The sequence below is a fragment of the Corvus hawaiiensis genome, chromosome 13 (genome assembly GCF_020740725.1).
Source record: "Corvus hawaiiensis isolate bCorHaw1 chromosome 13, bCorHaw1.pri.cur, whole genome shotgun sequence".
Classification (NCBI taxonomy): Eukaryota; Metazoa; Chordata; class Aves; order Passeriformes; family Corvidae; genus Corvus; species Corvus hawaiiensis.
Window position 1 is genome coordinate 10625640 of NC_063225.1, and position 15165 is coordinate 10640804.

A 15165-nucleotide genomic window follows, 5' to 3' on the forward strand; every position below is an offset into this window, starting at 1 on the left:
AAACCTTAATTTAAAATGCTAACTTCATAATGAGTGGAACAAAACTGTGTAAAAACATTTCCCACTCTAATCCTGGTTTGATCCCCCCCAGTATGGCCTTCTTTTGTAATTATATCCCTTTGTGATCTCACTCTAATGCCTTGTATTGTGACCCATAAAATAATCAGCCCCCTTTGTCTCTCCCTAATCCTTTTAGACTTCCTTCTTGTCTCTACACTCTTATAAATGCTGCCATTATTTGGGCTCAGCAGCTCTTCCCACCACCCCAGAGCCTGGAAAGGGGGCTGCAGGTTAAACCCTGAATATATTCTGTGCATAGGAGCTGAAACGATGGGAAGATCTTTGCTGCTTTAAAATCCCTATGATTCCCAACCTCCTCCCCTAGCCACACAGCTTGGCAGGGAAACCAACCTGCAAGTTTGCATATGCACCAGCCCTCCCCACTTCTATATTTTGCCAATGACCTGAAGACCTTTGGCCTCGAGGTCACAGTGGCCAGTGTGTTTGTGGGGACAGCATGCTTGTCTCCAGGCTGGGCAAGAGGAGCTGCTGCTGCTGTCTGCAGGGATCAATGCAGAGGGGAGTCACAACATCTGCCTTGCCCAAGCTATCAATCCTGCCCTCCTGCTGGCAGGGTAAGTGCCACGGACAGCCACACACAGTGGGATGAAGGAGCAGAATTTGGGGCAGGATGCAGAAGGAAAGGGGATCAGGGAGCTGGGAATGGCAGAGGGATGTGTGCTGCTATGCTTGACTACAAACCAGTCACCCTGCAGCAAGACACAGTGAAGAAAATGTCTTTACAAGCTCAGATCTGTCCAGAGTTATTATCAGGTCCTGCAGTACTTCAAATACTGGGCAGGTCCAATTCACCAAACTTCAAGAAATCTCTTTGGCTCTAAATTGCACCATTGACTTAATTCTCCTCTTTCTTTTTTTCTTTTTTTTTAAAAAAAAAGCATCAGATCAAACAGGGAAAATTGCTGCTCTCAGGCTGGATACGTGCAGAGCCTGATCCGATACCCAGTTTGATGGCATTTCCAATTAGTGGTAACTGCTTGTTATTGAGTGATATAATCAATGGGTCTTACTCCACTGGCTGGGCTGTGATTTATGATGATGTGGAGCCAGGTCCATCAAATTACAGCATCAGCAAAAAGGGCTGGAAATGCCATGAGATGACATGATCGGATCAAGTGAGGCCACATTAAGCAAAGGGTGGTGATGAGAAGAAAGGTGGCTGTGTTCTGGGTTAGCCCACCTTCCAGAGGAGCGGACTCTGGATGTTACAATTGCTCAGAGGGTATCTTCATCCACAGAGAGCTAAAGCATGTTCAGCTTCTGGCAGGCACAGGGGAAATCCAGCTCCTCAGAGACCTGTGAAAACACAGCCAAGCAGTGCCTCCAGAGAACACTCTATGAAGCTGATTTTAATTAAGACGGCTTGGAGTCATGCAAAATTACGAAACTGTCATTGAGAGACAGAAAAGATCTGCATTCAATAACCTGGTCAGATTATAAAAACATGTTGCATTCCACAACCTTTTAAACCAACACACCAGGGTTTGAACAGACACAGAAACAGCAACTGAAAGAATTCCAACCAGGGTGTTAGGCAGAGGGTAGAAATGCTGAGGGCCTCCCCACCCAGCTCAGTCACGCGTAGACTTCTTGCACACTTGTGCTTGTTCAAAAGAAAGTTACACTACGAAAATATTACCAATGTATTTAGCACCTGACCAGCCAATCCACAAACCAGCCAAGGTCCACTTCCTTCCGCTGAGTATCTTCAATTAATAATGGCAACATACAGAAACACCTCAGAATTTAATTAAATAAATTTAATGAGTTAATTTTTAGGATGAAGGGTTTAAGATGCACCCGCTCCCTGAGGAAACTGCCGGCACCTTGAGCCCATCAGGGCCGCACGCGCAGCGGCTGAGAGCAGCATATTCTTCCAGTTAAATTTTACTCAATGCCAAGTGTTGAAGTAAATTTGAAACATAAAAATATGATATCCAGCCCACATTTCCTGAATGCAAATATGTACATTCCTCCGAGCCAAGAAGATTATATTCCAAGCAATAATACAAAGCCAGGGTCTGTAACGGTGATATGAGACTAACAGCCTGCCTTTGAAGACAGCGAAAAGTGCAACAGAGCTCTCGAGGGGCTCCGCTCTGTCAGATCTCTTTTATTCCTCAGTAGCACAGCCTTGATCAACTTTCAAGATTTTTGTTTGTGAAAGGATTTTATTTCTCCTTTGCTTTTGTGTTCAGATGTCAGGCTCAGAGGGAAGAGGAGCTCAGCACTGGGATGAGGTTTTACCCATCGGCAGTATTTACTCTGCTCCGCAAAGGTCTGCTTAGCGCTTGGGTTTTTTTCCCTTCCAAGCAGCTAGCACCCATTCCTTCGATGCAAAGGTCCCTAAAATGGGGACAATTACCCTTCTCCTTTGACTTGCTGATTGGGACTTGGAGCAAGGAAAATCACTATCTCTTGTGTGTAACCACTCTGAGACTTTGCAGCTCAGGGCACAACTGTGATTCATTCTCAGGAGATTTCATCTACGATTAAGCAGAGTCCTAAGTGCAAGAGTGTGTTCCTGTGGCTCAGGCACAGTGGGGGAGCTTGCCCTGAGCAGCACGTTACATTTGCCCACAACATCCTGTTTTATTCCCATTATCTGCGGGCACCTGTAGCATCAGGGCTGGGGGGCCCCCTGCTTGTGCTGGCTTCACCCAGACCTCTTTTCAGGGCTGGCAACAAATGAAGCCTGAAGCCAGAATAGAGCCCAGAGCATTTTCAACACAATCTCTTTTTCACTTTGATTCATGTGAAACTATGGCTACAAAAGGAAACGCTATTCAGGGACACACAGCACATTACATACATATTGATGCAGGAGCCATGATAACAGTGTTTACAACCCACAATCTCAAAGGTAATTCCTCTGGCTCTCATGCCTCCAGTTTACAGGTCCAAGAAGTTTGGCATTGTGCTTGTGCATCAGTCAGCTTCCAGCTCATAAATGCCAGAGCCATTCACCAAAAGTGCTCCAAGGTTTAGCACCACAAGACTGACAAGTTTGAGATCCAGCTGCTAATCTGGCACGGCCCCAAAGCCCTTGGCTCCTGGACAATGTCACTTCTTACACTCCTGAAAAGCTAGGTTTGCAGATGGCCACTTCATGCACTCGGGAATTGTTATACACAAGGGCTGGAGTGTTCCCTTGGTGGGCTGCCAGCCGGCCCTGGCACTGCAGGGAGCGGGCAGCAGTGCTCCAAAAGGCCCCCCACTTTGGGGAATGCAGACAGGACCTCAGCCACAGACTTTGCCTTCACTTTTCCTGCTTTGCACCAGAAAATCACAGTGATATTTGCAAATGCAACAGAAGCATTAGTAAGTGACTTGCACAGAAAGAAGAGCAGTAGCCATCTCCCAAACAAGCTGGAGAACCCTTCAGCAAAACTTAACAAACCAGTGTTCCACCAGGTCTCGCGGCTGTACCATAGACCCATTCTCACACTCACATAGAAATTACACCCAGCAGCAATTCTGGTTGAATGCCAAAATGATCAGTGGCTGCACTCCCAGAGCCCCCAGACAGTCTGTGGGCAAAGCAGGCCACCAACACAACAGGGACAGAAACCACCATGACGCCCAGCTCTGCCATCAGTCCTGGGACAAACACCAATCAGCAACCAGAGCTGACAGTGGAGAACCAGGAGACCCAATAAGCCCAACCATTCTGGCCAGGGCAATGCAAGAGGCTAAAGCCAGGTAGTGTGCAGGGCTGGAGTCACAGCCTGCCCTGGAATTCTTCCTCCCCCACCTTTAAATTTCATACCCTCACTGACATTTTCATCTCTCTCCTCCTCCTCCAGCCTCCCCCATCAGACAATCTGTCTGGTGTTGTTAGCCTTGCCCCCAAAGGCACTGCCACGCCAGGTAGTAAATAAGACTTTGCTGCCTCTACACTGCCAGCATTAAATAACAAATGAAAGATACCATGACCTTCAGGAGGTCTTTGCCTACGGTTTGGGAAGCTCTGCCTGGCAAGCAGAGCCCAGCTGTGCTGCACAGTAAAGGGGCTTCCAAATTCACCACAGGAGACACACAAACCACAGACTACTTCACCACATGATTTGATTGTAACTTACACCTCCAACACAGAGAATTTACTGTTAGAAGGTGGGTTTTAGTTTTCTACCCAAGAAAGCTGATGAGCTCTTCTTTCACACTTGAACAGCTACACAGATTAGATGCCAGCCAGATTTTGACACCAGCTCCAGGATTTTTTTCTCTTCCTTCTTTTTAAACCCCCCCTCCATGAAAACCCAGCACCCACCATGCCACCCTCCCACTTCCCAACAAAGCCAGTGCCCCTTGTGGGATTGCCCTGTGAGGTGGGGGTGGCACAGTGCCCGTACTTACTTGCTGCCTGAATCTTTGCCTTCCGGCTCACCACCAGCCCGTAGTGGTTCTGTGCCATGCAGTCGTACTCGCCTTCATCTGAGGACCCATCTCCCCGGACCCTCTGGAAGCGGGAGACGTAGAGAGACCCGTTGGCCAACATAAAGGCATTCTCACTGTCCAGGATCATCACACCATTCTTTCGCCACGTGATGGTGATGGGCTGGATGCCCTCCACCTGGCAGTAGAGGATCAAGGGTTGCTCCTGCACAGCTATGTCATCACTAGGCTCCACAACGAATGCCAGCTCGGAGGAACGGCCAAAATCTAAAATGAAGAGAGAAGGACAGAGTCAGCAGTGTGTCCATGAGTGGCAGCAAGAGTCAACTGCTCTGGCAGCAAACAGGGGATGATGGAAACATTTTGGATGGGCTACAAGGTGCAAGTGTTTCAGAGAAACACAAAACCCATGGGCACGCTTTGCCTCCCAAGGCTTTGCTCTCAGAACCTCAGGGTGTAATTTCTTAAAGCAAAACCACAGGCAAAGTCCTTCAAGGCTGCCTTTGGAGGCTCCAGTGAAGGTGACAGGCAGGCACACCCCTCCAGCAGTTTGCAAAACCCTAGCTCCACTCCATACTCCTCTGAGGATTGCCTCTTCAGCTCCCATTGCAGATGTGCAGCATTAGACAACTAAAACCTGCACAAGCACAGGGTGTCAGCCATTCCCAGCGCAGGAGCAGAAGTGCACACCAGTGCCAGAAAGCCATTCCTCTCCCCCCATAACCAGGGAAAAGTGTGGCAGAGGGGCTGTGCCATGCCCCAGACCTGTTTGCAGCACAGCCGGTGGGGGTGAAGGGGGGATCAGCAGCTCCCGATTCAGACCATATTGCTACCGGCATCTTCCCGACACTTCTCCCGCTTGGCAGAGCAGGAGGCTGTTTGCCTCTAGCACACAACACCGTGCCCTTCTGTCACTTTGGTCTCTCTCATGCTGTAACAGGCAAAGCATGGTGCTATTCAGCCCTTAATGAAGAGCAAGTTAAGCACCAAAATACAAACGCACAATGTTCCAGCTCAGCCACACAAAAGGTTTCTTGCAAAGCAATTACACTAAACAATGTCCACGAGAGATAAGTTATTGCAGACTTTGTACCAACAATAGGCAAACCCTCACTTCCCATCACACAGATACGTCCTAATTTACTTCTTTTGCCAACAGAACATTTAAACGCTCTGTCTTTGGCATGTTATGCTTCACTTGGTCACAGCATACCTTTTGAGGGTATAATTTGCCCTATAGTCATGAACAGACACTACAGAAGATGACAGAAATAGAACTATTGCTTAAAGATTGGCCAAAATACCTGCAGACATGAAAGACAAAAAGCGACCAAGAGACAGGAGTTATACAGATATTTGAAGGCTGTAAATGCAGGGATGGAGGTGAACTGCGCTTTTTTGAAAGAAGAGCAATGGTGAAGAAATTCCAACAGAGTAAGAAAACTACAGTTTCATCCAAATATGGAGAAAGCCTTTCTAACAGTTCACTTATGCATTTGGCCCTTCAATGGGTGTCTTCCCAACCTGTGATACAGCTTCTTCCCTCTTTCACAGGCTTAGTGGGACCAACTCCACAGATGCTCACAGAATTGGGATGCATACAAGCAATATCTCTTGGCAAACACCAGCCACAACACAGGCTTTGTAATGCCTGTCACTCATACAGACCCCACCAAGGACAGGATCCCCCCACGCTAGGCTCAAACCAGGGTGGAGGGCAGACTGTTAATGCATGGTAAGAATAACAGAAATGAGAAGAGGCAGTTACACTAAAGAAAGAGAAGGAAAAAAAGTGTATTTTCTGCTCTGCAAAGCCAGTGAGATTTTTTTCTTTCTGTAAATCCCGACTGCTTTCTACGGCAACTTAAATTGGATTACGGGGGATAAACATTGAGTGCAACCTGAGCCGAGGCAGATGGATGGAGCAGACAAAGACAGCAGTGGTACTGCAGGGCCAGGCCAAAGGTACTGCCAACAAGGTATGAGTGTGTGCAGGGAATGGACAAACCCCACTCAGTGACAGACACCTAAAATACACACTTTATTAACCCATTAAGTCTTAAAATGTCAGGCTAGCTCCAGCCATCTCAGTGATCTATCGCTCACTGTGACTTCTTTTTTATGAGATAGCCCTGGGGTCCTCTCAGCAAGTCAGACTGCAGCCAGCACAAACCCATCAATTACTTTTTTTTGGTGAAAATTAAGGAATTAGATGAATGCTCTGCATTTTTCTGCAAAGTGGTCAGAGTCTCAACACCATGCTGGGGCCCCATTCCCTGTGTAGGTGCTCTGGTGAGTTAGGTAGGATAAGGATCCTTGCATCCTGACACTGAACCAAGAGGGACTTTGACTCCAGAAAGATTGAAGATTTCAGGATTTAGCCTAACATGCAATCAGAAAAAAATCTTAATTAAATAAATGCCCCATCTTCCCCCAGCACCCCTGCACTCTTAGATAAAACAGCTTATTATTATATGTACAATAAAAGGAAGAATCAACATAATTACATGCCCTTCCCACAATTGCTGTCATTATAACAACCATCATTAAGGCCTGTGATTGGAGATAATCATGTTTGCCTCCATAAACATTCGGTCTGCATCCTCACTCCAGGCTGCTTGAACTGCAGGAGTGATGACGCTTGTAATTAGGACTGGTGTCCTCAGACACTTGCTGGAGTGGGGATGGACACTGGTCCTGGGGTTTCCTTGGGCTGGACTCAATAGAAGGACTGTGCCTTGAGGTGTGACACTGTGCAACTGATTTGCAACCTGTAGACACCTTAAAGTGTCCAAAAGTACCCAAATTCCAACTCAACTCAGGTTTTTCTCATGGGATGCGTATCAGTCCTTGAAGAAAGCCCACTGCCACTTTCCTGGAGTTTCAGGGCCAACTAACCAGACATATGTGGAAAAGCGAGTTCACGCCACCTGCAGATTTGGGAGAAGCCAAGCTCTGTCTTTCACCTGTCTCAAAGGCAGACTCTGAACACAGAGCCCTCTTTTCCCGGGATGCTCAGGATGAGAGACAAAGGGACAGACACTCCCAGAGGAATCTCCATGGTGGGACAAGAAGGTTCCTGGTGCTTGCTCTAGAGGTCAGCTCAGCTGAGCCAGAGGGAGAGCACAGACAGAATAAAGAGGCAATAGTGGGGGAGAGGGCCCCAATTCCATCAGCATAAAGAACTGATTGCATTTAGCAGTGAGGCATGGAAATGATGCTGAAAAGTTCGAAGTAAAACACTCCAAAGGCCCATGAAAATAGTAAAAGTGCAATTAATTGTGAAATAGCAAGGAAATTGCTGAGGCTGTGCACATTCACTCAGGGAGTCTGAAAGCCCCATCCCTCTCCAGCAGCTGGCTGTGTATCCAAACCCTGCTAATCCCACACAACATCCCAGGTACCTCCCAAAATGGACTGTGAGGCAGTGTGGCTCACAGCCACTCCCTGCTCGAGGCAGGAACTGTACAACTCTGCTTGTGGCAGCTCGAGTTTGCATTTGGAGCCGGGGTGTCAGGCAGGCAGCTGAACAGCCTGCTTGTCTCGACGCTGGCAGCGCACAAGGGAAAACTGCTTTGCTTTCTGCAAAGGGATGGAAGGAGGAAGTGTGATTAGCTCTGATATAAAGGCCATAAGAAAATTACTGGAATCCTCATTCTACAAGTCTCCTTTTGAGAAACATTTACCATGTCCCTGAGCAATACAATATGTGACTATATGTGCAAATATTTAACAAAAACTACTTCCCCTATTGATCAAGCAGACAGGCATACTCAGAGAAACCAATTAGCACTTGTGCTTTTGAACCAAGAGATTTATTTAGCGCTGAGAGAAAGAACTTCGAATTAATGGGAAGCTTAAAAGACACTTTGAAGTACATTTAAAAAAAAAATAAGTTTAATTATTTTTTACTTGACACTGTGATTCACATTCAGGTCTTCAAAAGAACTTGCTTATACCCCTGTATTGTCCTTTTCCATTTGGGAAACATGATTTTGGGTTTCCCTCCTGTGCTTCAGTGACTAATCTCACCGCTCTAATTAGCAGTGACATCCATCGCCAAGGACCTCAGTCACATCCTGGCTCATCCTCCTGGACCCCATCCAGACCCGCAGCCAACAGGGCCATCCCTGCCCTGGGAGCACACGCTCCTGACAGATGAAGCCCGTATTATTACTCCTGTTCTAGACAGGGAACATTAATCACAGAGGGATGAAATAAGCTGCCAACAGCCCACTCTGAGCTTGTGGCAAGGCGAGATACTGTGGGAGCAGTTGGATCCACCCTGCTCTTCCTGGTGCAGCATCGTCGGGAGCACTGCTGGGGAGACCAAGGTAGCACCAGCTCCTTTCTCATCACACCAACAGCACGACATCCACCTGCAAATTGCCTCACATCAGCACAAATTTGCCCTCTTCTGATTTACTGTGTTTATTCCCAGCATAACACAGCATAAATCAGCAGCACAACCACCACCAAGGATAACCACTCCAGTCCTGCTCCAGTAAAGCCAAAAGAAGATGCGCAGGACCAGAAGACTTTATAGTGGGATCCAGGTGAGTATCAGGACCAAAAACCTGGATGCAGGCTGGGCCATGCACATGAAAAACAGCTCCTGTTTTTCCAATGGTGGGTTGTTTTTCATTCAAATCCTTCTGCAAATGGGAGGATATGGAAGAAAGAGATATATGGACCTGAAAGATATTCTCCAACAGATTATAACAAGCTTCAGGCTGATGAAATTGGCAGCCTAAAAATCCAGCTGGTGTCCTCTTAAATCTCCTTGAGGCTGACCCAGACCCTAAGGAGAAAGCACTGCACTGCAGTAAAGTGCAAATTGGCTCTTTAGGGCATCCAGAAAATTTACATTTAAAGAAGAGGAGAATAGGCTGTAACAGGCCCCACATCTTGCTGGCAGTAAAGTTTACTAGCTCAGATTTTTTTATTCCCTTTCCTTTTGGACGGGAGGTTATATAAAGCGATTTTTCCATCAGAGAGCATAAACCACATCCACTAGTTAAACGACTGCAGGAGGTCTCTGACAGGGATAACACAACCTCTCAGCCACCTGACAGAGAGCCCAAAAACAGCCAGCATCACTGCCCTCACTGAGGACACAGATTTTAGCTGAGGAAGGCAAAGAGCTGAAGAGCCAAAGAAGTTGCCCCAAATAATTTTCAAATGTTTGAGACCAGACTGAGCAAATCCCAGGAGGTCACTTGTTGAACACTGTGGAAGCTGGAAGCATTCACAGCACAAAGAGCCTTTCTAGGACAAGCTCCAAGTCCTTGTGGGTTCCCCCATCTCTAAAGAAAGCAGGATAAAACCTGTTGGTATAGCTGGAAAGGGCAAAGACCTTTCCTGAGCTAATTACCCACAGTAGCTCCATCCACAGTGAGGCATCCCAAGAGCATGGCAGCAAGCCGAGCATAGGATGTGCTGTTATTTGCACTCCCCACGTTTCACAGCCCTGACCAGATCACAGCCTCACCTCAGAGGGCATCAGTGACACAAACACAGAGCAGGAAACAACTGCACACAAGCAGAGAGCGAAGGCACAGCCAAGATGGGAAATGCTGTGCCAGAGCCAGGGTCCCTCCAGGCTTCAGCTCCTAAGGCTGCTCTAACGTAGAACAGGGGAACAGCCAGTTTCATTCCCTGACCCTGCAGGAAAGCATCAGGGAGGTAGCTGTACCCACAGCCGGGCCCTTGCACAGACCCAGCAGGAAATGGACTGCCCAAGTGGTGAGTGATAGTGCCCGTGGATCAGAGATGGTGGCTGGGATGATGGCACAAGGCTGCCAAAAGAGCGCCTTGGCATCACAGCGCCAAACCCCACCAGCCAGCACACCCCTGCCACCAAGCCCTTGAATTTCATCTTGAATTCTGGCAGGCAGGGATGGCATCCAAGGAAAGGGAAGGAAAGGTCTTTCTGCAGGAGGAGAAGTTAGTGTGCACATGAAAAACTTTGAAACTCTTAATTGTATCCAGGGGATTCAAAGCAAACTCAGCACTCTCTGCTCCCCACCATCCCCCCTCCGCCTTACCGCCTCCCACCCTGAAATTCAGGATGGAGGATAGCATCTCCTTGTTCTTCTCAAGGAACCAAGCACTGCATGGATCCCTGCTCACTCCAAAACCAGTGTCTTGAAACACGAGCTCTTCTCTCCCCTTTCATGTACTCTCAGGTTTCAGCAGCAACGACCCTTTTGCAAAAGCATCTTCACAGCTCAGCAGAACCATTCACCACAACCTGCATCCCCTGACTTGCCATCAGCTTCATCAACACAATTTCATGTGCAAGAACAACAAAAAAAACAGGCAGCAAATCCTTGACTCTACTCTGAAACTGGTTTTAAATTACCAACGTAGAGCAGGTCTGGGTTATTAAGTGACTGGGCTGCTCTCGAGTGGAGGGTGTGATGCAACAGTGACATCTGATATAATAGCAAGGCCAGATCAGTGTGCTCTGTGCTTTCCTCATACACTCGTCTATTTGTCTCTCTCGTCTCTTAAAATGCAATTATTGACATGTTCGCCTCCTTAACCATCAGTTTTATATGCTTGCCAATGACTCCTGAACATGTGTAAACAATTATTTTTATTTTCTTGCAAAACCAAAATGTTGGATATTCTTTTGGATAAGCAGACTCGGGTAGATTTTCATGAGCCCTGCTACATAATTTATTAGTTTCTAAACTCTGTAAAACTAAAAGCTCCACTAAAGTTCAAATAAGTTTGTGATTTCAAAGTAATTTTGAATGGACTATTCCTGTTTCGGACTAATGTTACTTGATTGATTTAAATGGGAATTCTTAATCTGCAGAGGGAGATTCTTGCATTGTTTAGTTATTTAAATAGAAGGAAAATATCCAGAGCCAGAAGCCCAGAAGTGCAAAGCAAGAAATATTGGGGGGGAAAGGGACAGAGAAAGGGACAGAGAAAAAAGCATCTGATCTGTCCCAGATCTGCTGCAGGCTGCAAAATGAAGCACATGGTCTGCTCATCCCATGGGTTTCGAGCAGAGTCTAAGGGTCGGTGAAGCAAGGGACTGGCACTGTATTGGGTCACTGCTTGGCACTTCACATGCTGTGACACAGGACCTTTGAGAAACAAGGAAATCAGAAAAAAAAAAGTTCAGGCACCCAGAAAAGAGGGAGAGAGACTTTCTCATTTGCACACATAAAATGAGAGTAGTTTTGCAGCTCTCTGACGGGCAGTGCTGCTGCTGAGCTGCTCCACGCTAGCCCATGCCAGGCTGACAGCACATGTGCCAAAACTGGGATTGAAAAGGATGGAGGGGAGTGGGGAACCAGGCTGGAGTCCTGGATCTGGGACCCTCTGCCCAGATCCTCTCCCCTGGAACCCTCTGCCAGCTCCTAAGTGAACATGGGAACTGGGTCTGTGCAAGATCCAGAGCCTGGCAGGTAACAAGAAGAGGCACAATTACACTAGCTTAGTATTTCTGACTCCCTTTCCAGGGAGTGGTGGGGCAGATCAGAAGGAGAGCAACCTGTCCTGTTGCCCCCCCTCTCAGCTTGCTTTATACGCTTCCAAAGTTTACTTTTGGCACCATGATGGCCCCAGCAGGCACCTGAGTACCATGGGTACGGGTGGCTGCACTCACAACCCTACACCAGCATCGCACCGAGCACAGGTCCCAAACGCGGTGCACACAGATATGGCTGTGAGATGCCTGCCCCATTTCATGGGCTGCCTGCTGCCTCCACGCGGGAAAATCACGTCCTGAGATTCTCCTGTTGAACCCCTGAGAGAGACGAAGCCCAAACGTGGGCTTGAATTTCATACACAGTCTCTGAGTGTTACTCGGGGAAATGATACCTGATACTCTCTATGTATATTAAGAAAAAAGACAGGGTATTACAGCAATTTAGGAGAAAGCAATCCTTTTCTTGCGTCTGAAAAAAAGACAACAAAGCCATACAGAGTAGAAATTAGTGAAAGCTTATAGCTTCAATAATTTAGAAGTTAAGCCTACTTAAATATAAATGACGATGTTTAATTCCAAGGCTGTTACTGAGCAGAGCCGGGGAGCCTCTCGTATCCTATGCCTGTCTTTGAATGCCGGGCTCAGCAATAACAGACAAAAGCTGTCCACCACACAGAACAAAGAGATCCAGGAAATTTAAAAAAAAAAAAAAGAAAGAAAATACTGTCTCGCTGCTGAGCCCACTCCAGCATGCTGACCAGCAGCTCCCAGTGCCTGGTTCACAGTCGCCAGACCAGCATTTTGGGGAGTTTGAAAACCACAGGGCTGGGAGTGGAGCATCGTGTCCCGCACAGCACGGCACTGCTCCGACACAGCATCTGTCCCCGCGGCGAGGCTGCTCCGGTGCTGATTGACACCGACGCGGGAGGGTTTATTAAACACAGCAGAGAGCACAAACACGTTACCTCGCTGTTAACCACGTCGAGAGCGCATAAATCCACTGAAGGGGGGAAAAAACCCTCGGAACCAAAAAACTTTGACAATGTAGCCAAACACTCCTCAGCGGGGCCAGCAAAACACACCTCAAAGTCAGGAGCCGCTGACCCGCTAAGGCGCAGCACAAACAAACACACAGGGCGATTTGGACAGCAGCAGGCGAAAACTTAGACACAAATTCAACTTGCTAAAGTTCTGCTTTCAAGTATTCACTTCGTTTCCTTGCCTCCCTCCCTCCAGGAAAAAAAAAAAAAAAAAAAAAAAGAAGTACTTTTTAAACCATCCTCATTGTACTACGCAGGAATCTCAACATAGTAACAAGACCTGCTTCATTACATCCACTTTACAGGTCACTTCTATTTTGTGTGAGTTACACTGGCTTCTCCTCCTCGCGCGTCTGCTACGGACCACGTGGCGAGATTTATGATACTACTAACCCACAGCCTTGCTTCCTAAACACCCCAGCAGCTAATCTTTGATAAATCTAACACACACTTTTCTCCCTCTGACCATGCTGGGCTGCTTACAGGTTGTCTTTTTTTAGCAATTCATAAAATAATCACAGAATGGTTTGGGTTGGAAGGGACTTTAAAGACCATCTCGTTCCAACCCCCCCCCCGACAATAGGCAGGGACACCTTCCACTAGCCCAGGTTGCTCAGCTCCTACTTTTCCTTATCTGTAAGGCTATTAAGAGACACAAGAACAGAATCCACACGAATATTTTGCTGCAGAACAGCATCTTTCTCAGATTAGACCTATGCTTAAGTAGCATCACCAGCAGAAGAAAAACCCTGCCATTTATCAGCAGGACACGTGCACAGTAGGTCCAGGGAAAGCTCCCTTTGATGTTCTGTAGTTCGGCCCTGGTTCGGTGGACTGCGTTACCAATGTGGACAGAGTTGGCATTACAGGAGAGCACAATATACTTGTAGGTCTGAAGTTGCTCGCCCTCATCCCTGCAACTTGTCTCCCAACATCTCTTCTCTGTCGCTATCGCCTTTGCTGACGAACGCGACGCGTCCGTCGGGCGCTGCCTCCCGCTCCCACCGCGGTGACGATGCCAGCTCTTAGGATCCGGGAACGGCTGGATGCCCAGCCACGCCACTGCCCCGGCAGCCATCACATCCCTCCCCAGAGCTAGCGGTGCGGGCTCGAGCTCCACAAACGCCACCGTCCTTCCCTAGAGCCCCCCGCACAAGGGGTTTCCAACTGGAAGCACAGCTCCCAGGGAACACTTCGGGATCTCTGCGGGTGAAGGCGCTGGATGGGCTGGTGCGGAACTCCGCAGCCCCAAGCACGTCTCCCGCTCGCCCTCCCGGGGGTACGCGCCCTGTTCCCGCCGAGGGTTGCTGACCCGCAGGGACCCCCACGCCGCACCGGCGGACACATGCGGAGCTGTTCGGCCCCGTTCAGCGCCCGCGGCGGCCCGGAGCCACGGGGACGGGCTGAGAGCGGGGCTGCGAGTGAACGCGGACGAGCGAGGCGAACCGGGACCGGCGGCGGGGATGGGGAGGAACAAGGGGACTGAGGACAAGCAATGCCGCGGCCACTTCGGGGGTGATGAGGGGACGCGAAGTGCTGGAAGGACAGACAGACGGACGGACGGACGGAGCGGCCGCGGGGCGAGGGCGGCGGGGAGCGGCGCCGGTGCCGGGCGCGGCGGCGGCAGGTCCGTGTCCGCCCCCCCGCCCGCTGCCCCAGGCCAGCCCGCCTCTTACCTCCGCGGCAGACAAGGAGCAGTAACCCCAGCAGACAGGCGGGCAGCGCGGAGCCCGGCGGAGCCATGGCATCCCGGGCAGGCACGCTCGCCTCCCTGCGCCCCACGGGGACGGAGCAGCCCGCCGGCAGGGAGGGAGGGAGGGAGGGGACAAGGGAGGGCGGCCAGGCGAGAACCACCCCCAGCTGCGGGGCAGGGGGGAGGGGGGGGGGGGGGGTGGAAGGAAAGGGAAAAAAAAGGGGGAAAGCGGCTCTCAGCGGTGCTGCCCTCGGCGCGAACACGCCGCCGCGCCGGGCGGGCGGGGGGCGGCGCTGAGGGAGCGGGGCCGCCGGCGGGCGGGGGGCGGGCAGCGCCTTGCGCCATCTTGCGCATTCGCCGGGGCGCCGGCAGCGCCGGCCGGGCTGAGGGGCGGCCCCGTGAGGGGGCACTCCGCGCCCGGGACCCGCGAGGAGTGTGCAGGGATCCTCAGGGGTCTGCCTTCACCGGAACCCCCTCACGGGGCTCCCGTCACAGAGCTCCCGTCA

General features: G+C 49.6%; 1 protein-coding gene across 2 annotated transcripts in view; it reads right to left on the reverse strand.

Annotated features, from left to right (window-relative positions):
• IGDCC3 (immunoglobulin superfamily DCC subclass member 3) overlaps positions 1–14917 on the reverse strand; it is a 102636-nt gene extending 87719 nt beyond the window's left edge. Inside the window, exons 1-2 of one of the 2 annotated variants that reach the window (XM_048318029.1) lie at positions 14643–14917; positions 4438–4743 (exon numbers count right to left, since the gene is read on the reverse strand). In XM_048318029.1, coding sequence (XP_048173986.1) covers positions 4438–4743; positions 14643–14709 — 373 coding nt within the window. In that variant the 5' untranslated portion in view covers positions 14710–14917. The remainder of the gene's footprint in view (positions 1–4437; positions 4744–14642) is intronic. The other variant, XM_048318030.1, reaches the window with a different exon arrangement.
• Positions 14918–15165: the final 248 nt, after the last annotated feature.